This window comes from Chlamydotis macqueenii, chromosome 2 (assembly GCF_036417535.1).
Source record: "Chlamydotis macqueenii isolate bChlMac1 chromosome 2, bChlMac1.mat, whole genome shotgun sequence".
NCBI classification, from domain to species: Eukaryota; Metazoa; Chordata; class Aves; order Otidiformes; family Otididae; genus Chlamydotis; species Chlamydotis macqueenii.
Window position 1 is genome coordinate 85860524 of NC_141557.1, and position 25794 is coordinate 85886317.

A 25794-nucleotide genomic window follows, 5' to 3' on the forward strand; every position below is an offset into this window, starting at 1 on the left:
AAAAACCCTAGTGGGTTGAGATAAAGACAACTGAGTAAGTGAAAGAAAAAAAAAAAAAAGAAAGTAGTAACAGCTGGTGCAAAAGCAATCACTCACCACCAGCAGACTGATGCCCAGCCCGTCCCCAAGCAACATCTACTTTGGTGAAACTGCCCCCAGTTTCATTGCTGAGCATGATGTTCTATGTTATGGAGTGTCCCTTTGGTCAGCTGTCCCAGCTGTGCTCCCTCCCAACCTCACTGGGGATTAAAGTGAGAAACACAGGGCACCTTTCATCAGTAGCTGAAATACTGCTTTGGTCACAAATCTAAACCACAGCATCACCCGATGAATTTCTGTAAAGAAAATTAAATCCATCCCAAGCAGACCCGGAACATGGCGTCACTTAAATAATCAAGTCACTCCCAGTCAACAAAGGACCATTGAATGAAAAAAAAAAAAAAAACAAAACACCAAAGGAACACCCAATATTTTGTTAGTATCACCGATTCTTATGGTAACTAGGTCATAAGATTTTAAGAATTCACTGTAGGAGTGTTTCTGGCTTTTGTTTGTAGATGTGCATTTTGCACAAGGATATTGCCTTTGTCACTGAAATAAGAACTCCTGTTCCCTTGGTAACACTAGCAAACAATATTCTCTTATTGGATTCCATGAATGGAACAATTTTGCTTGATGTATGAATAGACTTTTCAGCAAAACTGAAATCAATTATTGTAAATCCTCATGCTGAGATCTCTAAAATATTGGCAGAAGTATGAATTTTTATGTTGGTTTCTCATTGTGATCATGTTGCTGACTCCAGCTGTGAAATATTTTCATAAGAATTTTAGGAGGCTGCTCAGTTCTCAGAGGGTGTGTGCTAGCTGGTTAGGGTAAATTCTTACAGATCAGGTAGGTGGTTTCAGTACCAATGCAGCAGGAACATGTTTCAAGTCAGCATGTGGTTTATCCATCCTGATTAATCACTTACTCAGTTGCTGTAATATATTGACAGAGAGGGGTGCTGGGAGCAGTTAGCTGACACAGCACTGTCTTCATGGTTTGGGTGTGATCTTTAAATCTTTGTGCACCCAGCAGTGGTGCTGACTCAAATTGAAGAGGAAGAAAAAAAGTAAGGAATACACAATTGAGCCATCTTTCTCTTGCCTTTTTTTCAAAGCCGTTTGGGCCAAATGCTGTAGCTTTTCTCTCATAAGCACTTCTTCTGAGCTACCTTGCTAAAATCATTGGGAATGTTTTAGGAATTTTTTGGTTTGATTTTAAGGAGGAAGGCTATATAGTAATTCGAAGTACTTGACATTGTAAATATTATAGAAAAAAGCAAAACTGCCTTTTTGCTCAAGTAGTATGTCATAAAAATGGTACTTAGCAGAATCATATTGAACTGAAAAGCTCGGAAGCATTACAGATAGCTTAAGCTTTAGGCAAGACTTCAGGTTTCATATGTACTCCAGCTTTGTGACACTGGTTAATGTAGATAGTGATAGGAAAATAATTGATGCAGCCTGTGGAGACCTCATACTGGCTACTGTGTGCATAAGATCCTTCATTTTGCTTCCTTTTTGAAGAGCAGGAAAACAGACATGTTTTGATCAGACTCAGGGCAGGAGTACAGTGTCCCTGAGGAAGAAATGTTTTTCCTGTTGAGCTGCAGTCTTCGGAGTGTTTCAGAAAAAGCCTTTTGGAGTCAGGCATCTGTGGAAGAGAAAGGAATAGAAAGTTTCATATATACTGGCTGTGTATATGACGACAATTGTGGTTTCCATTTTAGGTATCACATACTTATCTCTAGAACTTTAGGGTAGGATAAGTCAAAGAAAGTGTTGAGGGAATTTTGCCAATATAGCTTCTCTTCACTGAAGTTTTAGAATATGGTTGTCTTTATCCTTTACTGTGACAGCTGGGATCTTTTATATCTTCTGCCACACTTCTGCAGAGAGCAGGAGAAAAAAAAAAGGGAAATTTTATGATATACTAAACATGAACCTCAACTTTGCCTAAAATTTAAAACCAGTGGATTCTTTTTCATCCACTTAGAGGCCCTAAATACCTACATAGTGTGCTTGAAATAACTGAGAATGCAACAGTTAAGTCTCAGAAGAAGACAAGACAAGCTCACCTTTCTTAGTGAGCATGGAACTGCATGAGTCTACAGACAAAGAACAGTCCCAGAAAGAAAACTGAACCCTTGCTCCTTGGAAAGCCCCTATGATTGTTTAGCTAGAATACGAAAAGTGCTGACTTGTTCCCTCATATCCCTGACTCCTAATTGAGCTTAAGCCTTTGCAAAGGCCTTTAAGATATCATGTCTTCTTTAACTAATCTCTTTTCCCATCTAGTAATTTAGACATAGGAGATATATGCTTTAGGATGTTGTGATAACTACTTAGGCAATCAGAAGAAATTTTCCTCTTTGAGGTATTTAGCAAGGTCTGGCAGGTTTTCTTATCTTGCCATTGACTCGAGAGATTATCAGCCTATTTTTAAGAATACTTACCCAGCCATAAATTGTATCAAACTGTCAGTGAATAAAGGACAGTAAGTGAAATCTACAATTTCAGTGGTTATGCGTGGAGGAGAAAGGAAGGTCCATTTTTACAAAAGACTTCCTATCTTGTTTCTCTGTTGGACAGGTGAAGGATTCAGCTTCATTGCAGAAAAGTTTAATGCAAAATTAGTAGATATGTATCCTGCTGCCAAGAGCCAATTCTGTCAATCACCTCTGTAGTTTGACATTACAGAAGGAATGCAATAGGTCGTCTTTCTGCTGATGCTGATTCCTCACATGGCTAAATTCTCGAACAGTGCCAATTTCTACTCCTTCCAGTTGAGATTTTGTTCCAAAAACCTACTGTAAACATATTGGTTAGTCTAATAATAGTATGTATGTGATAATGTTTCAATTGACTTTACAATATATAATAACAAATGCTTATTCTGAAGGGTTTTTTTTCCTCCATGTCTGCACCAAAAATGACTTGTGATGTAGGTAATAATTTTCAAGAACTGCCAGGACTATTCTATATTGCTCTGGCTCCTAACTTACACCCACTGAATTCTTAGATTATCAGGACAAGTTGGTGAACACCATGAAAGCTGGTGGTTTTCATGTTCATAGATACAGTGCCAAACTAGATTCTTTTTTTTTTTTTTTGTTTACCACGGTTGTTAGAAGCTAGTGTGTCAGAGCTGTTCACAACTGTAGGCTTTCAAATAACAACTGTTGTTCATACATGCATGGAGAAATAGAGGTTTGCTGTGGTAATAATGCAGTTTTTATATTGATAGACACTGGAGTATTTTATGTGTTTATTTCTTAATTAAAACCTGCTAGAAAGAGGATCAGCATTAGTCCTTGCTTCTAAAATCTTGATATGAGGTACTGAAATTATAAACAGTAAATTTCAGTGTAGCCATAAACATGCAGTTTTAGGTTGAAAAAAAAATGAGTATTTTCATTTTGCAGTAAATCCTCATAATTTTTAAGCAATAGCAAAAAACTAAGAGCAATTTTAATATAACAACAATAGAAATGCATATTATTAAATGGTACTCTTACTGTAATCTCTGTACAGCTTATCTATGGTAGAGAAAAGGAAGCAAAAAGTATTTCTAGATGCATAATTGCATATTGGATTACTTTAAGTGATTGGTTCTTATCCAAGGCTACTTCAGTGTCATTCATGGTTCTTCAGATTAGCTCAGTAACAAGCCAAATTTGATTGCTGTGCAGTAAGACAGCATGACTTACACTTCTATAATGAATGCTCTCACTGATTAATGGTTCATTGTACAGGGAAAACCCACTGGGGAGTACATATTCCTTACTGCAATATCTTTTTAATTAGGGAAACGTACTTGTATTTTCTGATTCCACTGATCTTGATGCATTTGCCAGTGTAGTGGATAACTTGGCTTTTACCATAGGTTTCCAGACATGGTGGAGTTGGGTTCTTTTCTCTGTTTGTTTTGTTTTGTTTAACCTATCTACACTTTTTAGCAATGAAAGAGTGATGTAACATTAGACTATGTAAGCAGTATTAACAAAGAGACTTTTAAAGGAATATCAGTCTAATATTTAAAAATCAAAGTCTGCTTCTTTAAGCAATATTCCCTTTTTCTTTAAGCATAGCTTACAAAAGAACCTATTAAAACAATGCAGTTTATGTTGTAGAAGGAATTAAATGCTCAGTTTGCAGTTGATGCTGCTACTTTTTCAGTTCTAGTTTTTTTTCAGTATTCTACATGGATGCAGAGAATGAAGCGTAGTATTTCTGATGATGAGGAGGAGAAGAATATAATAATTGAAAGGTAGATGCAGCCACCCCTTCTTAGAAAGAGTGGCAACAAGTAATTGGTGAACTATGCCACCAAAATGCTTTTACCAGTGGTGTCTTCATGGCTACACCTCATTAGTTCCTTGCTCAGTAAATCCCTGCCCAGTATGATTAAAATCTATATACAAGTGTGGGTGCAAAATTAAACTTTGAAGTGAAACCGCAGCATCTGACATTACCATTTTCATGTGCATTATAAATCATATAAATACTTTATTTTACCTAAGGACTTACAGGACAAACTTGCTAGGACAAGGGGTAGTGGTTTTAAACTAAAAGAGAGTAGGTTTAGACTAGACATAAGGAAGAAATTTTTTACGATGAAGGTGGTGAAACACTGGAACAGGTTGCCCAGAGAGGCAGCGGATGCCACATCCCTGGAGACTTTCAAGGTCAGGCTGGACAGGGCTCTGAGCAACCTGATCTGACTGAAGGTGTCCTTGCTCACTGCAGGGGGGTTGGACTATGAACCCAAACCATTCTATGATTATGTATAGCGTAGAATGTACTTCTGTGTATTTTGTATGTACCTCTGTGCCTGAGTTCAGCCTGAAGAGACTGTTACAATTTGGCCTTGGGACTAGCTAAATTGGTTGTTATTACCTCAGAGAAGGCATGAAATCCTGCTACAAGGAAGGGTGTCCACCATCTAGCATCCACTGCCCTCTCAGAAGGTCACACAAGCAATGTGGTCTTGCAGTCTTTTATTTCCTAGTTCTGAATGTCATGTTACTACTGTCGCTAGACATTTGTGGGATCTGGTCATAAGAATTTGTATTAGTTTTTTTTAACATGTTCCTGAAATGTCCATGATGCATCTGTCAGGGATTAGATACATGGACCACCTCATCATACATTTACATTTGAATAGAATTTCATGGGACCAAGAAAAGACTACTAGCCCAAGTGCTGTATCCCAGAAGAGTCCCAAGAATACCCTGGAAAAAGTAAAGTTGCAGATGTTAAAAAGAAATACAAGAGAAATTTAAAATAATTTAAAAATTTATATTGAGTAATTAGTTTGAGTAAGCATTTAAAAGTTAGTGAAACCTCTTATTTTTTTTTTAGCATATGTAGAGGGCAAGACTTATGAGGAGTGGCTGAGGTCACTTGGTTTGTTCAGCTTGGAGAAGAGGAGGCTGAGGGGCAACCTCATCACAGCTTACAACTTCTTCAAGGAGGGCGGTGGCGGAAGGGGTTGCTGACCTCCTCTCTCTGTTGACCTGTGATAGGACACCAGGAAATGGCATGAAGCTGTGTCAGAGGAATTTCAGATTGTACATTAGGAAAAGGTTCTTCATTGAGAAGGTGATCGATCACTGGAACAGGCTCCCCGAGGAAGTGGTCATGGCACCAAGCCTGTTAGAGCTCTGGGGGTGTCTGGGCCACACTCATAGTCATAGTTTAGTTTCAGGCAGTCCTGTTAGGAGCAGTGAGTTGTACTCGTTGATCCTTACAAGTCCCTTCCAACTTGAGATAGTATATGATTCTAATGTAGCTTTAAAAAAGAGGTCCTCCCCCATTCCCTTTTCTCTCTTTCCACCTTAAGTTTTCTGAGCTGATACCATAAATATAAATTAACAGTGAAAATCAGGAAATAATTTGAAAAAGTGCTATTACTTTGAACATGTGATATTTTGTTTTCACTTCAGTGAAAAAGACCATCTTGAAATAATCTATCCTTTCTATTGGCTTTTTTTTTCTATGTTGTTTTTTAACTCCTTAGCTAGAAAAATGAAAATAATGTTGTCTTGTTTATACTGATGGTCAGTCTCTCTGAGACTTAGGACCTTGTTGTGTTAAGGTTCCACGTGGCATAAAAATATATGTTTGGAGACAGCTTTTTCATTGGAATTCTGTGAATTTTGCATAGTGACAATTTTGGGGCTTTTGTAAGTATTAATACAGTGTACCTTTTGTGCTGGAATGGACAAGTGTGCCTTTCCACCAAGAAGATGCCTTAACAAGACGAGGTACAAATGTCTGTATTTGAACTGTGAGAGACACAGATTGAGTTCAGAGAGAAGTGAGGTTTAACTGTCTCAGAAGTAGCTTATTTTTTACCTATCTTCGGAGTCAAGAAACAACGCACTGACCCTCTCTGTCCTGTTTATCTTAGGAGTAATGCTTCTAGTAGGACTCAGTCCAGATTTTAAATTTTTGATAAGTAGTTACATGACAAAAGTGTTTGTTAACCTGCTTTTCCAAAGAAGTCAGGTTTCCATAGTGGTGTTCTTAATTACACTAAATAATTTTTACTTCTGACAATTGATTTTATTCAAATTTTACGAAGTGATAAAGTACAGAAAGTTTAAAAATAAAACCACCAACAAAAAGCAAAACAAGAAGAACATTTTTCTCTTGAAATCAGTTGCTATATGGATGCCTGCCAGCTGGTTATGGATTATGGAACTATAGTAGGTAGGTAGTGAAGAATGAAGAAATGTTGCTGAAGTTATTTTGATGGGGAGTTAAAGTAACCAGTGTACTCATATAAGCTATTGCATTTTTTTGATTCTTACTCACTGAGCAGTGTTTGCCCATCAGTATTCCAGACAATAAACTTGATTCAGTTACATAGTTTGGCTTTATTTTTATTATATTTATCATACTAATTTTCCATAGCTATATAGATGTTGTTGTTTCTTATTTTGTCCAGTCAATTTTTTAAAATACTTCCACCACTGTACTTAATAGTGATTTAAGAGGAATCTTATCCTGATGAGGTTTTATAGGGCTTTCATTGGCTCATGAGATGGTGACCGTGGTAGCTGTCAGCTGTAGATCATAGTTGTATGGTGTACACAGCTGTAGATTGTATCTATCTAGCCAGGAATCCATTTTGTCACAAGATTAAAAAAGAAAAAAAAAACCAACAAAACAAAATCTCAAGACATTTCTACTGCCTGCTGTTCTTCTTAACGTCAAAACTAGTGCTCAGGCCATTGGAGTGGCTGGAACTGGCTATGTCCAGCACGGGACAGCCCCGGCCGCCCCTCACAGGGGCCACCCCTGCTGCCAGCACCTGGGCACCTGCAACTGGTACATGGGGAGAAGATGGTTTTGTTTGGATTTATAGGGTTGGGTTTTTTCATTAAAGTGAGATAAAGTTTTTAGATGCTCTTATGAAGACAACCAAAAAAAAACCACAAAGGGTCATACTCCAGGTGTAATTTTTCCAGCGCTGTGGAGTACGGGAATCCATGAATTATTTATGTCTGACTTCCCAGTATGTTCCCAAAAGGCTGGTAGTATTTTTCCTGTTTATCTATCTATGATTGTCTAAGATTTTAATTTGATTCGCTCAGGAGCATGTATATGCTCTGACTTACAGAATCTCATTTGTATTTTTGTGACACTGATAGGAAATACTGTTGCTGTTGTGGAAATTAAATGCAGCAGATTTACTTTGTGTTGTAGTTACTCAGCTACAGTGTACTCTGTTAAGCTGCTTAATTTTTATTTTTATTCTCATTCTTGCTCTAATTTTCCTTTTGTTTTTAGCCCTAAGCTCCCAGGAGTGTGGGTTAAGAGGCTATCAGCCAGCTTATTTTAAGAGGAGACTTGAAAAGAATTGAGGTAGCTTTTCTAGAGAAGAGAAGCCAGAGCTGAAGGAAACGCAACAGTGGGTCGTCATCATGTGAGATAATGCTTTTTTGAAGAAGATTGATGGAATAATTAGTTTTTTTGTGTGTCCATGCTGGAAACAGTAAGCTTAAATGTTTTATATTAAACACTAAAGCAAGTTTTCTGCTGATGAGGGCGGTGGAGCCCTGAACAGAGGGAAGGTGGCCATGGGAGGTTGCAGCAAGGGAACCTGTGAAGGACTGGTTATGTTTGTTAAATATCTAGAATTACTTAGGAAAAATATGTGCCTTGTCTAGAGATTTGCTACTGGTCTAGGGACTTGGAGGCCCTTTTCAGCCTTATTTTCTGTAATTCTACACTACTGGCAGTTTAAAGTCCCATTAAAACCTGCGAATTTCCAATTTCTTATACTGAAGACCAAGCTAAAAAGGATATACCTACTCAGAGCAGATGGACTAGTGTAAATGTGGGCGTTTGCTATGTTGATGTGTGCTGTTGAAACACGATTTGTGTATGATTTTTCAAATATAACTACCTGCAGTATAGTGGCTTCTCTGTTGCTTGTGAAAACTCATTCTGTGTTTCCTTTCTATATGGTATTTCTCATATGAATTTGTGTAGCGAAAAAATGTTAAAATATATAATGTTAACAACTCTGCTGGATAACATTGTGCTGTAGATTGCAATGATACTAGCTTGCTAAGTGCAGTTGGCTACAACCTTTACCCCTCAAACAACTGTAGTAATAAATTGAACTAATGAGCTAGTTGTTAGAAATTATATTCTCTGTCCAGGAGAAATATTTTAATAGGCGCACAAAACATTACTTTTACTGTCAGGAATGTTTCTTGTGATTTCTCTCTTTCTAGATGAAGAGGACGTGCAACATGCCTTTTCTTTAATACCGGGGTTTTTTTTCTCTTTTAAGATCTATGTTTAAAAAAAAGCCCAAATCCTGGAAACGTGCAGTGGTTGTAGAATATTAGCTTCTGTTCTGTGCAGATTTTCAGCCTGTTTGAAGCAAGAACAGTTTATTGCAGCACTTGGTTGTATAATCAGTTTTTTTTTTACCATCTAAACAAATACTTGCAAAATTATAGAATACTAAAGCAGTTTTTAAAGCGTTCTTTGATGGAAACAAAGTGTTTACAAAAACTTACAGCCTAAAAATTAAAATTTACAGAAGCCGAATACAGTCTGAAAACAAGTTCAGAATAGCAGTAGGCAGTTGCTGCCTGTATTGCACAGATGTAATTGTTTTGAACACACAGAAATGGGTGTTGTCATATCAGTAGCGTCTTTTCAGTCACTGAGTGGCTTCCCCATTAACCGTGCGGCCTTGCTGTCCCTCTCAAATACACTTCAAATATTTTGGAGTGTTTGTTTTTGCTACGGCAAGCATTTTGTGTAGCAGATAATTGTTTTTGCAGCAACTCAGGCAAGCTGTTTCCCCTCATCTTCCTCAAAACCTAACAGCAACAGAAGCCCACCATGTCTCAGTGGGCCTCATTGCTCTTAGGGAGTGTCACAGGCCAAGACCAGTCTTTGAGTCAGGGAATTTCACTTGATTAGATATATTGCTGGTTAACATAAGCTTTAAATTACAGGTTTTGATATTGAGAGGTAAAGAAGACAACCAATTCGATGAAGACACAGAGAGGACACCTCTTCTCGTCCTGGTGTCACATACCCTTGCTACCTGTTAGACTTGGTCCCTTCGGTGAGGTGATAGGTGAGGTCCTCAGACACAGGTCAACCCTGCAGTGACCTCACCCCCAAACATGCATACTTACCAAAACCTTGGCAATTCTACCTGGTATGGAGAGATGCAGTACGGAAAAGAAGGTCTCCTTGCCTGCAGCCAGAGGCCTTCCAGTTGGTGTTTGTATCTTCCCAGTCATGCCCAGTAACCGTGTGCTGTGGTAGGGAGCTGGAGATAGAGCAAGGAGCAAGTCATTTCTCGTAATTTTTCAGGTGAAGAGGAAAATTTAAATATACTTCAAGTGACAGTTACTTGCAGAGCTGGGAGCAGGACCGAGGAGTTCTTGCCTCCTAGTCTTATTTAGCTTGCTGTGTTTTATTTCCTCGGGCTAGTTTTTATGGAAAGGCTGATTCAGCAGAGTCTCCCTGCTGGGGGCCAGGCAGCCATGGAGGAGCCTGAGGATGAGCTAAGCAGACAAAGGGGCTTTTTCCTGGAAGCTTCTTTGCAAATGCAGAGAAAGCTATCCTGCAGCAGGGGACCTGCTCTCAGCCAACACGTCTGAAAATACTTAGCAGGGGCCTCATTCACAGCTCTGGTGTTCCTTCCCAGTGCAGTGCAGTCCTGGGGAGGCAGTTCTTTGCGCCTCATGCTGTTGTAGTTCCACGTGTCTCCCTTGTGAGCTGCCTCGACCCGGACGCTTGGCTCCCCACCGCCCAGAGTGAGTGTCTGTGAGGGCGGTAGGACTGCTTCACGTGTCCGTACCAGTGTTCCTGAATCCTGTGGTCCCTCTCATCCCCGTGCACAATTTGCAGCTGGACTTCACAGCCTATGGAGTTGCTAGCAAGGAGTGTCACACGTCAGTGTTTTCTGCAAATGTAGCTCTACAAAATGAACATGACATCCTTCTCTCTAAACTAGAGAGACATGGGTTTGATGGACGGACCACTCGGTGGATAAGGAGTTGGCTGGATGGCCGCACTCAGAATGGTGGTCAACGGCTCAATGTCCATGTGGAGACCGGTCACGAGTGGCGTCCCTCAGGGGTCCGTGCTGGGCCTGGCCCTGTTCAACATCTTTGTCGGCGACATGGACAGTGGGACAGTGCACCCTCAGCAAGTTCGCGGACGACACCAAGCTGTGTGGTGCCGTCGACACGCTGGAAGGGAGGGATGCCATCCAGAGGGACCTTGACAGGCTGGAGAGGTGGGCCCGTGCCAACCTCATGAAGTTTAACCAGGCCAAGTGCAAGGTCCTGCACCTGGGTCATGGCAATACCAGGCACAAATACACGCTGGGTGGGGAATGGATTGAGAGCAGCCCTGAGGAGAAGGACTTGGGAGTGCTGGTGGATGAGAAGCTTAACGTGAGCAGGCAATGTGCCCTTGCGGCCCAGAAGGCCAACCGCATCCCGGGCTGCATCAAGAGGAGCGTGGCCAGCAGGTCGAGGGAGGTGATTCTGCCCCTCTACTCTGCCCTGGTGAGACCCCACCTGGAGTACTGTGTCCAGTTCTGGAGCCCCCAACACAAGAAGGACATGGACCAGTTGGAGAAGGTCCAGAGGAGGGCCATGAAGATGATAAAAGGGCTGGAGCACCTCTCTTATGAGGACAGGCTGAGAGAGTTGGGGCTGTTCAGCCTGCAGAAGAGGAGGCTCCGGGGAGACCTGATAGCGGTCTTCCAGTACCTCAAGGGGGCCTACAAGAAAGATGGGGAGAGGCTGTTTAGTAGGGCCTGTTGCGATAGGATGAGAGGTAATGGTTTTAAAATAGAGGGGGGTAGATTTAGATTAGAAATTAGGGAAAAGTTTTTTACGATGCGAGTTATAGAACACTGGAACAGGTTGCCCAGAAAGGTGGTGGATGCCCCATCCCTGGAAACGTTCAAGGCCAGGCTGGATGAGGCTCTGGGCAACCTGATCTAGTCAGGGATGTCCCTGCTCCTTGCAGGGGGGTTGGACTAGATGACCTTTGAAGGTCCCTTCCAACCCTAACCATTCTATGATTCTATGATTGTAACTCTTAGGCTACAAAATGAATATTAGGCCATTTGTATTTTTTCAGGTAAATTGCAATGCTGAAAAGAAAAATTATTTTACTTTCTATTACATTACTGCAATTAATAATTTAATATAAAAATAAAATAATGAGATTGTGTGAAAGTAAGGTGATAGAATAAGTGTGTGTATGTATGTGTGTAAATGTCTCTTCTGTGGTACTTGACCAGAGAGTGGCAGCTTTAATTGTGTGCCACAACCTAAGTAACTTGTTAGAATAGAAGCTGGTTCCTTTGTTGCACAAAATGAGAAAATATAATTTAGAAGTCCTTTTAGATTGATGTGTTGAAATCATATAGAAGTTTTGTACAATGCACTTGTGCTGGAAGGAGGCAGGTATATCATCTGAGTTTTTAAAGATTAACTTCAAATAGCGTACATATCTGGAGCAAGGACATTACCAGAACCAAAGATTTATTATTTACCACTTCCAGTGATTTACTTACAAAAAGTGATGCATATGAAAACACTTAGCTTCTTTAATTGGAATGATATGTAATCTCATGCTTCAATACGTAAACTAATCTAGCCTGAGATTTAGGGATACTTCTCTTACGAGAAATCACTGACTTTTTAATGAGTAGTCAGTATTTTCATGTTTTTGTCTTGCATATGTGTGCCCGTAACCTAAGCTTCAGGAAGATTTTGGAAAAGGCTGCCCAGCTGGGCTGAATGAGCGTTCTTGGGCAGCACTGTGGCTTCAGAGCCAAAGCTTTATAGAATCTTGTCTCCCCTTCTTTTAGAGCCCTAATTTCCATGGCAGACGGATCTTGGGGATGCTTGCTCTGTGTATTCAGTTCTATATTTGCTTTTACCAGCTACCCTTTCCCACTCTTTTCAGACTTATTATTTCTTCCAGAAGAAGTTCTGTTTTATAAAAACATGGGTTTTGAAAAGCAGAATGGAGCCAGGGTAGGAGTTTTGTCATTGATGGGAATGGCAAGTGCTGTGCCTATGTGATCCCTCTGATGACATCCTTCTGAATATCCCCACTGTGCTTTAGGATCGCCAAGTCCTCTTTACACTGCCAGCCTGTGGGCCAATTATCTTCCACAGAATAATTCTGGCCAGCTCTCACATAAATGTGATCTTACCCCAATTCTCCTTCACGTAACCATGTAAGCTGCCTCTCTGCTCCTTTATTTCTGGAATGGGGCACAACTTACCGGCAGAGATGTGCCTATAGTAACATTTAAACAGAGATGCTACACTATACCTTAGCCTTCAGAAAGATAAATCTTTCCACAGTCACCACCACCATTTTACTCTCTAAAAAAGAATACTAGAAATTCCTTCAAGTGCTAAGAATCTTTGGTTTTTTTGTAACGGGTCTCAAAAACGGCATAACAACTAATGTGCTGTTTTTCTTAAAAAGAATCTGGTAAAATGTCATCAAAATCACCTTCTAGACTAGAAGAAGGATGAAGTTACTTACCTAGGCTTAAAATAGAATGCATATTAAATAGTCATGCACATTAGAAAGTCAACACTCAATATTTTATATTTCTCTCATGTATCATTTGTTGGTTTTCTGTTTGCAAAGCATTTCATGATTCATTACTTTCATGATATTGTAATTTCATGTTGGATACTGCCACTGGAATACTGTACAAAAATCACAGCTGTAAATGATGTGAATCCTCTCCAAATGTACTATGGTGAATATTTTGGAGTAAGACTGGGAGATCATTTAAAATTTTGTTTTATAATTAATTTAGAACTAGTTTTAGTTTCAAATAAGTTATATATTAATTCTGTATTATAGAACAGAAGCATGTTCTACAGTTTTTTCCTTATATAAGAATAAAAATACTAATCTGTATGTGATTTCTGATATATATCAGGTTTCTAATAACAAAATAACTGTTTTGTTTTTCCATGAACAGCAGAAACTATGCCAGTTCCAGAGCAGCCCTCGTCTTCTGACAAGACAAGTTCCCTTAGTCCTGTGTTGAACACATCTAATGGCGATGGCTCTGAAACTGAGACAACCTCTGCCATTCTAGCTTCAGTTAAAGAACAGGTATGCAAGTGCTGCATCTGCAGCCTAAAAAAAAAAGTTTTAGTGTTTTTTTGCAAAGGTTTCATAAGTGGTATCTGAATAATTTTGTTCACAGATACATATTGCAAAGAATGTTAAATATTTCTTCATGTCTTAGTATACTTCCATGTGCTGCCCTACATTTAATGTTATTTAATTGAATTGTTAATTTCATTCTTCACTTTCACTCTTTACTGTGAATGGTGGTTTTCAGAGATCTTTTCTTGTTGGCAACCTACATGTGGAGTTACATATAGAGGCATACATAGAGGCATGGCATGTAAGAACTCTAGACAAAGGAGTAGTTGTGGAGGAGATGCGTTGTCCTAGACTTTTTAGCTAAAAGGATTTGTAAGAATTCTAGGATTTTAAAATTTAACATATGCATGCTTTTGGTGATTTTTTTTTTTTTTGTGTAAAATGATGTGAGTTTTTTTTTTTAGAGCAAAATTGGGTAGGGACAGAGGCTTTCAGCCTTGGATGATTAAACCCCAAAATATTATAAATTTTTGAAAGAAAGGTCTTTAGTGTGATCCTCTGCTCAATTCTAATAAAACAAGTTTTGACATTTTAATTTAAATTTTTCTGGTCTGAGTGTTTGAGATTTTGCTTAGTACCTATTTGTACATGAGGAGATGGTTAATATTGCAGTTCATGAAAGCGCCTGGTCTCAGTTGCTACCTCATTTGGCTCAACAACAGCAAGAGGTATCCCAAAGACAGACATTGAAAGATACCTGCTTTTAGGCAGCTTTCTCCTTGCTGAAGGTCTCTAAATTGGTTCTCCAGTTTTAAAGTAGTGATCTTTCCCTATCTAAGACATTCACTGTTTATTTAGTAAAATTAATGCATGAACTGAGCTTATGATACCTAACACCATCGGAGTAATAGCTGTTGGTTGATCGTATTTTTTTAAAAATTGTGACCTTGCTCTTCATTTTCTTTCTGATACATACCAGTTCTCTCTTTTGGGTGTTAAAAGGTTAGTCGTATTTTCTGGTTCTGAAAAGAGGAGTGCAAGAAAGAAAGGTTGTAATGTGGAGTTTTAAGATTTATGGCACATTGTTGTATTGGAATTACCCAGGGTTTAGATGTTTGTATGCATATTCTCTTCCAGGACAACAGTATTATTAGGGTATGTACCAGTGTTTGAGCCTGTGTTACTGTATTATTTTGAAGAAAAATAACTGCCTTAACTTTTGACTCTCTGATGTTGAAAAAAATGTACAGGGAAGTTACATAGGTAACATCTATGTACAGGTACATCTGCCTGTTAGAATGTGAAACATAGTATTAAATAGTGAGAAGGTCTTCTCTGTTGTTGGGTTTTGTGATGATATTGTTAGTTTATGCCTGGTCATGTATTTTGCACCCCATAAGTCAGTAAATTTAGTGCTAGAAGGAATTGGTGCTGAATCCTCTAGATGAAAAGGAATTTAAATGGTAAAAATATTAGCAAATTTATTCTAATCTCTGTGAACCACAGCAAAAAAAGGAGCCTGTAATAAAGGCATTCTGCATTCCTTTGTCACCAGGAACAGCCTAGTCAGCTAACATAAGGTGCTGCTGACTAACAAGAGTTAACTCTTGAGTTATTGTGGTAGAGTGGCAAAATTTCTGTTAGGTAAGCTTCTTTCTTGATGGGTGATCTGTAGTCGGACCTGTCTTGAACCTGGAAGACTGTACTAAGCTCAAAAATTATCTTTTTTTTTTTTTTTAATCTGAATGCATTCTGCAGAGTATATGGTGACTTCAGAAAATTCAGCTTAGTAACACACATTTATGCTCAGCCACACTCACTACAGGGAAGGCCATGGAACTCCAGTATTCTTTTTTTTTTTATTTTATAGTAAAGATCTGAAAGAAATAAATAAAGAAAAATCCCAATCCTGCTTTTGGGCTTTTTCTGTTCCCCACAATATTGTTTGTTTCGACAGACTTGCATTGTTTAGTGTTCTGTTGGAAGTTTTCTAGGTAAGGCCACCATCCTGTGCTTCAGGCAGATGAAGTGCATTATGTTGATTCTCCATTAGGGGAGTAAATTAAGTAAATGTCTAACTGTTCAGATGGGTCACCCTCTGCTTTAGAAGAAGGAATGAGTTACTTTACTGCCTGCCATGTGATTTTGCTTATTGTACCTTTTTGACTGTAGCCAAAAATATATCTAGAGTTTTAGAAATACAAACACAGACAATTATTCAAAAGTACTGCTAATAAGGAAAAAGGTGATTGGGTTTGTAGTTAAGGTATGTTCTGATGAATCAGGTATGTTACATTTTCTTCAACTGTGGTGATACTTAACTTTAAAAAGTTTCCGTACTTTTTAAAATTCTCTTGGAACACTTGTGGCAACTTCCATGTGTTACTTCTCATGAAATAACTAGAACTGTGCCTTTGAGTGACGGCAACAGAGTTGACTGTGGGATTGTTTTGGTTTTGTTTATGGTATTGATGACTATAATAAGTGTTTACAGTCTTTGAAGAGAGCAAGATACGTGAAAGAAGGCACAGAGAAGAAGTCATAGATATTGTATTTATTTGCTCTACTTAAATTTCCTACGTGAAACATAAATGATTTATTCAGAAAATCTGAAGCTTTACTGTGCTTAGTTTGAAGAATGCATATCCCTGTGCTGTCCTGTTTTGAGGAACAGATTTATTTGGGCTAAAAAATTTGTGGTCTAAAAAATAGTGCTTGATACATAAAGCATTCAAAGTCGCAGTCATGCTGGTCATGACTGGATCAGAAGATTTAGCCACACACTTTTCAAGGTGAGGATTTCTGTCAAAGTAGAAATTGAAGCCTGTATTTTGTTGTTGAGGACATAAGTTGATTTTAGGAAATTCAAATCCTGAACTCCTTACTTTCACGTATAAGCTATTTCATTTGTGTTTTACCTCTGAACAAGCATGCTGAATCACTTTTGGGTTTCATACTTCTGAGATGCAGCTGAGAAGAAGTGATGGATAAAGAATATGAATCAGTTTCTTTCATCTTGCTGCTAACGTACCTAAGGTCAGCAGACACTGCTGGAGGTGAGGTCAGAATAATACACTGTATGTATAGGTAATCATGAGGTGCCAGGCAGTGAACTTTGGCTTAGGTGTTTTCAAGCTGTCCTTGTGAAAATAAGGGGTCAATAACTTCTGTGAAACTGAAGCTGTTGAGGGTTGGGTTTTTTTCTGATTTTTTTTTGTTTGTTTTTAGACAGAATCAAGTTCTTTAAAGAAAAATCAAGTAATGTTAAACCACCAGACAAATAATTTCAGTTTTCCGTGCTGTATAAACTGGTTAAATATTTGTATATGAAGAAGAATTTTTTATTTCTTATGATACACTGACAAAAACATTTGTCCCAGTGCTACATAAGTTTTAGAAGACATAAGGCCATTTCTGTTTCTGCTTTGTCATCTGTGTTTGTGTCTGTAAATACAGGAAAAATTCTTTAAAAACCAAAGTGAGATATCAGGACTCTATAATTTATGAGAACATATGTGATGGATACAACTATTTCATCTGCAAAAAGCATGAGATGTTTCTGATTAGGAATTTCTGCCTGTGCAAGAGATTTTGGATCCCACTCAGTGTTAAAAAAATCCTGGGAAGACAGCTATTGATAATGCTTTTTTGAAGGTAGAAATAGTTGCTGGAGAACCTTTTGAGTAAATACGTGGCAAAGCTGATGCTTTTCCTGGAAGTCTCCAGATGTATGTGGTTCACAGTACTTGGCATACAGAGACTGCCCCTTTGGAAGCTGAGGAGGAAGAGGAATGTAGTGACAGTGACCTAGCAGAGGCTTGTTTGGTCAAGTTTTTTTTAAATAAAAACAAATAGAAACACTTAGAGAACATGAGATGAAGTATAAAGATGAAGTCAGTTTCCTAAAAGCAAGATCCATTTTCTGTAGGAACCAGTAATTACTCTAGTAACCTTAAGTATTCTGTAGCTTTTCTAAATAGATTAAACTATGATATATTCATGTCTTGCTTCCTCTCAAACATCAGACTCTATCTCTGCCTTTAAAAGTTTTAGCAGCTGTATTTCAGACCCATGCTCATTATATTCAATCAATATGTATTTCTTTCATCATATCTCTAAGTCGCATGTCAATATATTCACTTCCTTAGTTATAGAACTCCCTTGTGTCCAATGAGGTTTTAAAATATTCCAGAGAGATATTCCTCTTCCTTTTTGCCATCTTTTATTCTCATTAATATATTGATTTTAGATGAAAACTAGACTTGGCTATGTGATATGTTTTGAGTAGCTCAAGTCTATCCAGTGCACTATGTATTCTATATATTCTATACTTCTAAGTTGCTGGATATTCCAACATGTTAGTGAAACACAAAGCTTTGTGAGTACAGCTAGTGCTTCCCAGGTACTTCCTCAAGTTAATGGGGCTTGCTTTTGAGATGTATGATTTCATTACTGGAAATGGGTAGCTGACTGGAGAAGTTTTCAAGAGCGTCATGACAGTGGCTGGTGAAGAAGGAAATAATTTAATATACTCACTATGCGCCCTGCTGTAGAGGATTCTCAAGTTCTTGATTTAATCTGGGACTGGTTTTGCATAGCTCTTTGGAGCAACTGTGAGTGTATTCATGTTGTGCTTCTCAGGGAACTGCACAGTTTACAAGGACAGAGAGCTAGACAGGTAATTGCTATTCAGAAGCCCATATCCTGTAAGTCATGCCAAAGACACAGTAGCCGTAGTAGATGCAGTATGAAAAAACTAAAAATTACTTCACTGATAAAAGGATGTGGTAATAATCCAAGATACGTATTTTTGGGTTTATTTGAAATGAGCTGAGAGTGGAAAGGCTTCTGTGAAGATTTAGTCTGATGGAAGAGTACTGAGCGCATATATCCTCCCAGCAAAGCCATCTTTGAAGAGCGGGAAGAAAATGGCAAGTATCAGAATAAAATTAGAGTTCAATATGATGCTCTTTTGACTTAAAGCAATGTTGAAAAATCAGTAGTTCGAAGCCAAAGCCAAGAGTTTCAGAGAAGCTGGGTAGAGTGCCACTTAGTGACAGCTCAGTCTAATGCTAATGTAAAGCACTATTAAAGGCCATCATGAAAAAAGGCAAAATATTCTTTCTTATCGTGCAGCAAGTGTACTAACGCACTTTTGCTGAACCACAAGCACTGCTGCCTTAACTTTTTTTTGCCATTAGTTGAAGAATTTAAAACTTGGAATAAGGATACCCTAAGAAAGTAGTAATATTGATCTCGATTTTCATAGAATTTAAATTTTAGTGTATTACATTTCTAACATTTTAACATATTATATTTGTAGCATTTTCACAGTTTGTTTATTTTTCCTTGGTATCATTCATTGTGGCTTTTTAATAAGTAAAATATTTTCACATCTAAACACAAATCTTTTAACTAGCATAGTGGAATAGATTCTCAGCTTCACCTTAAAGTCACTTGAAAGGGAGATCTAAATGAACTTAACATAGAAGTGGCTAGTCAAGTTGTGCTTTTTCCTCTACTGACACAGCTCCCTCTGTTGTTCTGGTGAATGGGGACTTACACAGCCACATGGGGAATGCTGCTGGGGAGCAGAGTGAGTTGGAAATAACCATCCAAAAAGATAAGAAGGAAGCTTTTGTGTTATAGAAGGTTGTGTGTTTTTTCTTTTTTGGTGAAGGGCAGTTGGATCAATTTGCCAACTTTTTATTCAAGGATTGGGCTTTTTAGCACAACTGCTGTAAAAATATACTTCAAACCATGGATTTAGCCAACTTTTTTTTGTAGTATTTAGTATTGATTCAGAAAGTCCAAATCAACAGCCCTATTTAAATGTCCGGGGGAATGGAGGTTTTGGGTGTGTCTTCCCCAACTCTGCCTTGCTTCCTTGTCTAAATGAAGTCACAATCACATTTCTGTATACTTTGTGTTCCTGAGACTTAGCTATCTTACCTGTTTTTGGTATTTTTCTCTTTCTATGATTTAATTAAGCAAGATCCATCAAAAGTAATTTCAATTTGCATAGAAAATATATGAGGCTGTGAGGCCCATGACTTTCAGAAACAGCATACCTCTTCTACAAAGAAAGGAAACTGCTGTTTAAAGACCAAACTGCGAACACTTCGCTTAGTGATTGTATTTATTTATTCTGTCTTCTATGGAAATGAAAGAAAACTGCTAAAGCACTCTGCAGATTCCACAGTGACCCTTCTTTAACTTGTCTTACCAGTGCTTCTCATGCAGCTTGCTCTTACAACTTCAGTTTTGCAAGGGATTTTTGAAGATTTAGTTTTCTTCATTGTTTTAGCAATTTTCATTACTTTTATGTCATTTTGAAAACTTGAATACTTCTATTGTGTTTTCCCATCTGTTTCTGTGTGTTTTCTCACATGATGGCATTTTCTACTCCTGATGCATTTACTGCTAAATGGAACTGTATCTTTCTGTGAGTAATTTAAATCTTTTGTATTCCTAGAAAAAAGCTACTTAATGCGTAGTTGAATGCCATGCATGTTACACTTTGATAAAATATGTTACAATCCTGTTTATCCCCAAACAAGAAAACTAGTACCCAGCAAATGCTAAGCGAAATTTAAACCTAAATCTACACCTGAGAGTTAAGGTATATTAGTACCAAAATGTGGTTAACTTTGGCTGTGAGTTATATAGTCATGATAACACTAAACCAGTTTAGAATCACATAATAAATTGATTTTAGCAATGTGTAGCATGTACTTCTCTCTTGTTTCCCCCTGTGTGGTTAAAATGAAGCATTTATCTCTGAAATTTCTGATGACGGAAGCTTATTCCATAGTTGCCTCTGATGAGAACCTTTCCAGTGTGAAGGGATAAGAGGCCAGCAGAAGACCTTTATGAGGGTGGTAGAACACTGGAACAGGTTGCCCGGAGAGGTGGTTGATGCCCCATCCCTGGAAATATTCAAGGCCAGGTTGGATGAGGCTCTGAGTTGGAGATGTCCTGGTCCTTGCAGGGGGATTGGACTAGATGACCTTTAAAGGTCCCTTCCAACCCAAACTATTCTATGATTTAAAAAAAAAAAAAAAGAAAAAGAAAAAGATTCATAGTAATGTTGTAGACAAATTAACTGCTTAATTCATAATTCTTTCCCTCAAGGTTAACATTGCATTTTTGGAAGAAGATCACTCACTTTGTGTTGGAGGGAGGCTTTACATGTGTAAAATGTGTAGCAGTTGAGCCAGACTTTTTGCATGGGTTCCCTGCTACTTTTTATACATACTTTTTCCTTTTCTATGCAAACAGCAAATCCAAGTCCTGAGGCCCAAAGAGGTTTTTCTTCTTTTTTCAGAGATTTCATTGGAAGTTGTTTTGGTGGGGTTTTTCGTTTGATTTGGTCTGTTTCGTTGTTTTTGTTTGTTTGTTTGTTCATTTTAATTTAAGGGGTAGATGTGATTTGATGGTAGAGGGTTAATTTTTGAAATGCTTTTCCTAGGATGTTACCTTTTTCTGCTCTTGAGACCTTGTCGTAGTGCAATACTCTTTGACCATGTTATTTTAGATATTCCACATGTGGAGGGCTTAATATATAGTAGAAAGTTGAATTAATTTGAAGTTACTTGCAGTTACAGGGGATTTTGATTTGGCACAGTCACACAGCAATGCACTCAAATCGCAATTTAATTAGAAAATACACTTAGCAGAATGTAGCAATTGCAATGTACAATTGACACAAGGCCCCAGTTGCCTGAAAGGAATGTGTGTGTTGAAGTCAACTGAAGCCCCCAGCTCTCTTCAGAGCTCTTCTGTTTGTTGTTTTGTTTTTATATTGGGCTTAATCACATACACACTTCCCATGCTGGTCTGCCTGAGTTGTATATAGCTGTGAGGTCTCCGGTGCCGAGTTGGTGGCCCATCTCTTTTCCCTTCATGCCTATACTATGCTACTTGACCTTCACTTCTGAAGGCCATGCCAGTCCTGTATCTCACCATGTTAGTGGCATTCAGTACCTTGTTCGACCCAGAATGATTGCTTGATACTTCTATCTATATAAACTATTGTTGTAACAAATCAGCTATAGGCACCTGCTCAATTACAAAAATTGCTGTTACAGCTAAACCAAGTAAAATAAAGCTTCAGGCAAGTCAAGAAAAGTTCAGACAGAGAAAGCCTGGCAAGGCTCAGGCCTGAGGTCTTGCAAACTCAGTACAAAGCAGAGCTATTACTTGTTTTATTAAGTGCTACATATAATTCATATTATAAAGCTATCCAGTAAGCTTCACGATGGGGAACATATCCCTTCCTCCATCAGTTTTTGAGCCCAGTAGAGTGAGCTGTGTTACGCGCTTGGAGCTCAAGGCTAGCAACTGCTGGGGAGTGGGCCTTCTCTCACGGAAGGTGTATCCCAGCTCAGCACACTTGCTCCAGCCTCTGCTGTTGCTTTGCAACTCCAGCAATGACTAATTGTTAGTGGAATCACAGCAGGCAAAGTCACTTGCTGAAGGAATGACTGGGCTCTACAGAAAAGTGTAAAACCATAAGCTAAATACCTAGTACAATTATAAGAGTAAAATATACTCTTGATTAGAGTTACAGGATCATAATTTCTGAGCAGATCCAATACATATAGAAGTTATGTTATTTTAACCAGAAGGACCCCTAAAAGTTGTTATTTCCTCTGGGTCTGCATTCCTGTCATTCAGGGACAGGCAGTTATGCAAATGGTTGACTACATCATCTTTGGTGATGTAGTCTGTCCAAAATGAAGGCACCCTTGGGTTTCCTTTGGCATTGAGATGAGTTTGGCTTCCTTTTCAACAGTTGTGATCAATCATGTAATTATTCTTCTTGTTCTCCATGAGCCTTCAGGTCACGTAGCCTCTATTTCTTCAGAGCATTCCTTCATTGTGGGTGTGTAAATGGGCGTGGGAAGTGCTGTGTGGGGCAGGAGTGTCTTGGATCAATCACAGCCCTTTGTCCCCGTATTTTACATAACGTGGTATGAAATCTGTACAGAAATTTACCTTTTTTTTTGGGTAAATTTAACTTATGACACCAGGTTTTGTAAGTGCAAAACCACTACTGATTATCTACTTGACGGCATACAAAGTAGTGTCTCTATCAGTATTCCCTCAGTCTCTTCGGTTTGGATTGCCATATAGCAAATAGCCACTTGTAGTCTGTTTCCTTAGACGTTTCAAAATGTGAGCCATAGTTCCCAAATTTCGTCTTTGTTCCTTCAGTTGCCACATTGGTTTTCCCTTGAGTCCTCATGAAGCATTGTTCTTTACATTTTTTCAGACAGTCTCATCTCTTAGGCATAATTAGTACTTGTCTTTGTTGAATTTTCCTTCCTTGGTATCTAGCACAATCCAGTATAATGATCTGGTTAATGTGGAATGACATTTTGCTGGTTAGTGTGGTATTCTATCACTCTAACCTGCAATTCATGTTGCAGTGTTATCCCATGGTCATGATTATCTATCTACCCCAACAGTAACACAGTGCAATTATGTGCCTGGCTCACATAATTAAATCAATTTAAATTGAACCTTTTGTGTACCATTACCAGCCTCTTAATCTAGGAAGTCTTTTAGTTTATGTTCACATTGTTCAGCATTTTCCAACAAAATTTTTCAATGAAAATAAAACCAGAATGGAAAACTTTTCTGACTTTATCTGTTCACCTCTCTGTATTTCATAATCTTCAGAGTCTTATGTAAATAGGTATTTTAAGAATTGTACTGGATGCTGCCTTGAAACTGGTAAATGTTTTTTCATCCTGTCTGATTACAGTGTAGCAGCACACCTTGGTAAAATACTGTTTGTTTTTTTTTAGTGCATAGCTATTTACTGAAGTACATCTGTGCTTCAGGTGTTACAACTGGTACCCCTGGAAAGTGCTATTTTCCTTTTTCAAAGTAGTTAAGGATTTCCCTCCTCCCACAATACTATCTTTCCTGTACGTAGTTACACCCATCTTTGTTTGCTTCCTTGTCAATCTAGGTCATTATTTGAAGCTTTTGTTGACAGAGCGCTTGAGGGTAAGTGTATCTTGTACTATAAATAGACTTGGTTCTTCATGGTAAGTCAGCAGATTCACTTGAAAATTCTCTGGTTTTGTACTAGGTTTGATGAAATGGAAGGTTTATTGTCTTCTTCTGCCAAGCAGTAGCATAACAATTTTTAATGAATTGATATCTTCAAAACTTTGACATTCCAGTATTGAATAATTTTTAATTAACATAGGATTACTAATTTTGTTTGAAGGGGGAAAAAGAACCCTTTAAACTATTACTTTCTAATATCTATTTTTTTAAAAGTCTGTTTTTATTTTACAAAGCAGCGCTTGCACATGAAAACCTACTCCAGCAGAGTTTATGCTGTTCTTTGTTCTAGGTCGCAGAAGATAGAGGATACTTTTCCTCTTACTATATGTTTTCAGTAGACTGTGCTGTGAAAATAGATGATTCTTTGGATTAGGTTTTTATTTGTTAGTTTACCACAAATTGTGGCATGGACCAGCCAAACAGTATGCATTCCTGCCAGAATGTAAGGCAGCCTTCTGGTACAGCTCCAAGATGCTCTTCTACTGGCTAAAGATTTTCAGGCATGGAAAAAACTGTGGTAAGTTGTGTTTTCTGTATGGCTACAGCCACAGGAAGCGAGTTATGTGCAATTCTGGCTGCAACATGTGCACGGGAACCTTTCTGAAATCTTTGACCACTACATATGCTGCTGCACCTGTATAATAACCAATATTTTATTTCTACTTTCACATTATCTAGTAGGCTTTGAAGCCTTATTTAAATAGTGAATAAATTCCTGAGATTAAATTAACAATGTAGCTTCATCCTGTGCCCTTTCTGTGTGCACAACCAATGTATTACAAAACCAGTTTAACACGATGTAGGTACTTCTGTCTCTGAAGGTAGGGCTGGATGTACCACTGTGATGCATACTGGGATTGAAAGCATTGTACAAGGAGTACATAGCAGTGACTTTTCCTCGCTGCAGTCTATAAAGATTTGTAAGCACTCCACAGCTTGTATGCAGCACCAGCATCCCCTTCAGAGGTTTTTCATGCTGAGGTTGGATAATGGACTGTAGAAAACAGACAGTTGTCCATAATAAATTTGATAGCCAAGAAATCTAAGGTTTGATGCAATGCCTGTTTGCTGGTACTGAACCAGCATTGCTACTGGTGCTGTACTTTTATGTGCCAGATTCACTGTTCGACACAGAAATATAAATTCATTGGTAGCATATGCCCCAGTGATGCCTACCAAAATAGAGAAGAGCTAAGCTAAGTGAATGACTCAAATAAATATGCTTTTTTTTTCTTTAGTAATAGGTGAATATTTAAAGGCTTTTGATAAGTCCACTAAGCACTTTTCATTTAATTTTAGAAAGTGAACTACAGTTAATTCCATGAATGTGTAAAAATATATATATACAAAGGAAAAAGTACTTTCTGCATGGGTGGTGTGTGGCTGATATGCATCTGTAGTCCCTTATTTGGCATGTGAAAGTGTCCAGTACTTAAAACCTTGCTAGACTGCTGCTGTGTGTGTGAGAGAGAGAGAATTTCCACTGTCAGGTAGTTTTAGTGCACTTTGGTTTGTGAAAACCATACCCAATTGCATTTCCTTTATACTTGGGAATAAAATAATTGAAAGAAATCTGTCTGATTGTTATCAATTTAGTCTGAACGGAAACCAGTGTGTTCCCTCTCCTTTTCATTTATGATGAGATTCCTGTGAAGCTTACTCTTCTGAGTTTTCCCCACCACATACAGTTTAGCTTCTGATTTTCTTGTGTTGACAACCATATCTATTCCCTCTCAGTTCATCTGTGCTTATGCAAAGAGCTAATTTACAGTTTCTTACTGTAAATTTGAATGGTATATAGTGTCCCTTGATGATTTTTTTTGTTGCCTTTATTTAACAAGGCAGACTGTTAGTCTGTAGTTATAATCCAGACTTACAGGCATAGGTAATATCTTTTTATGAGGCCAACTGCTAAAGGGAAGAAATATGCCAGCTTTTCTGTGGGTCTAACTTACGCACCTGAATGTTTGCCCTTTTGATTTTTTTATTTTTTTTTTTACCATCA

General features: G+C 38.3%; 1 protein-coding gene across 7 annotated transcripts in view; it reads left to right on the forward strand.

Moving 5' to 3' along the window:
* CTNND2 (catenin delta 2) overlaps positions 1 to 25794 on the forward strand; it is a 676745-nt gene that overhangs the window by 112316 nt on the left and 538635 nt on the right. For 6 of the 7 annotated variants that reach the window (XM_086740367.1, XM_086740369.1, XM_086740370.1 and 3 more), the window contains exon 2: positions 13573 to 13706. The exons of the other annotated variant lie outside the window; for it this stretch is intronic. In XM_086740367.1, coding sequence (XP_086596493.1) covers positions 13573 to 13706 — 134 coding nt within the window. The remainder of the gene's footprint in view (positions 1 to 13572; positions 13707 to 25794) is intronic. 7 annotated transcript variants of the gene reach the window in all.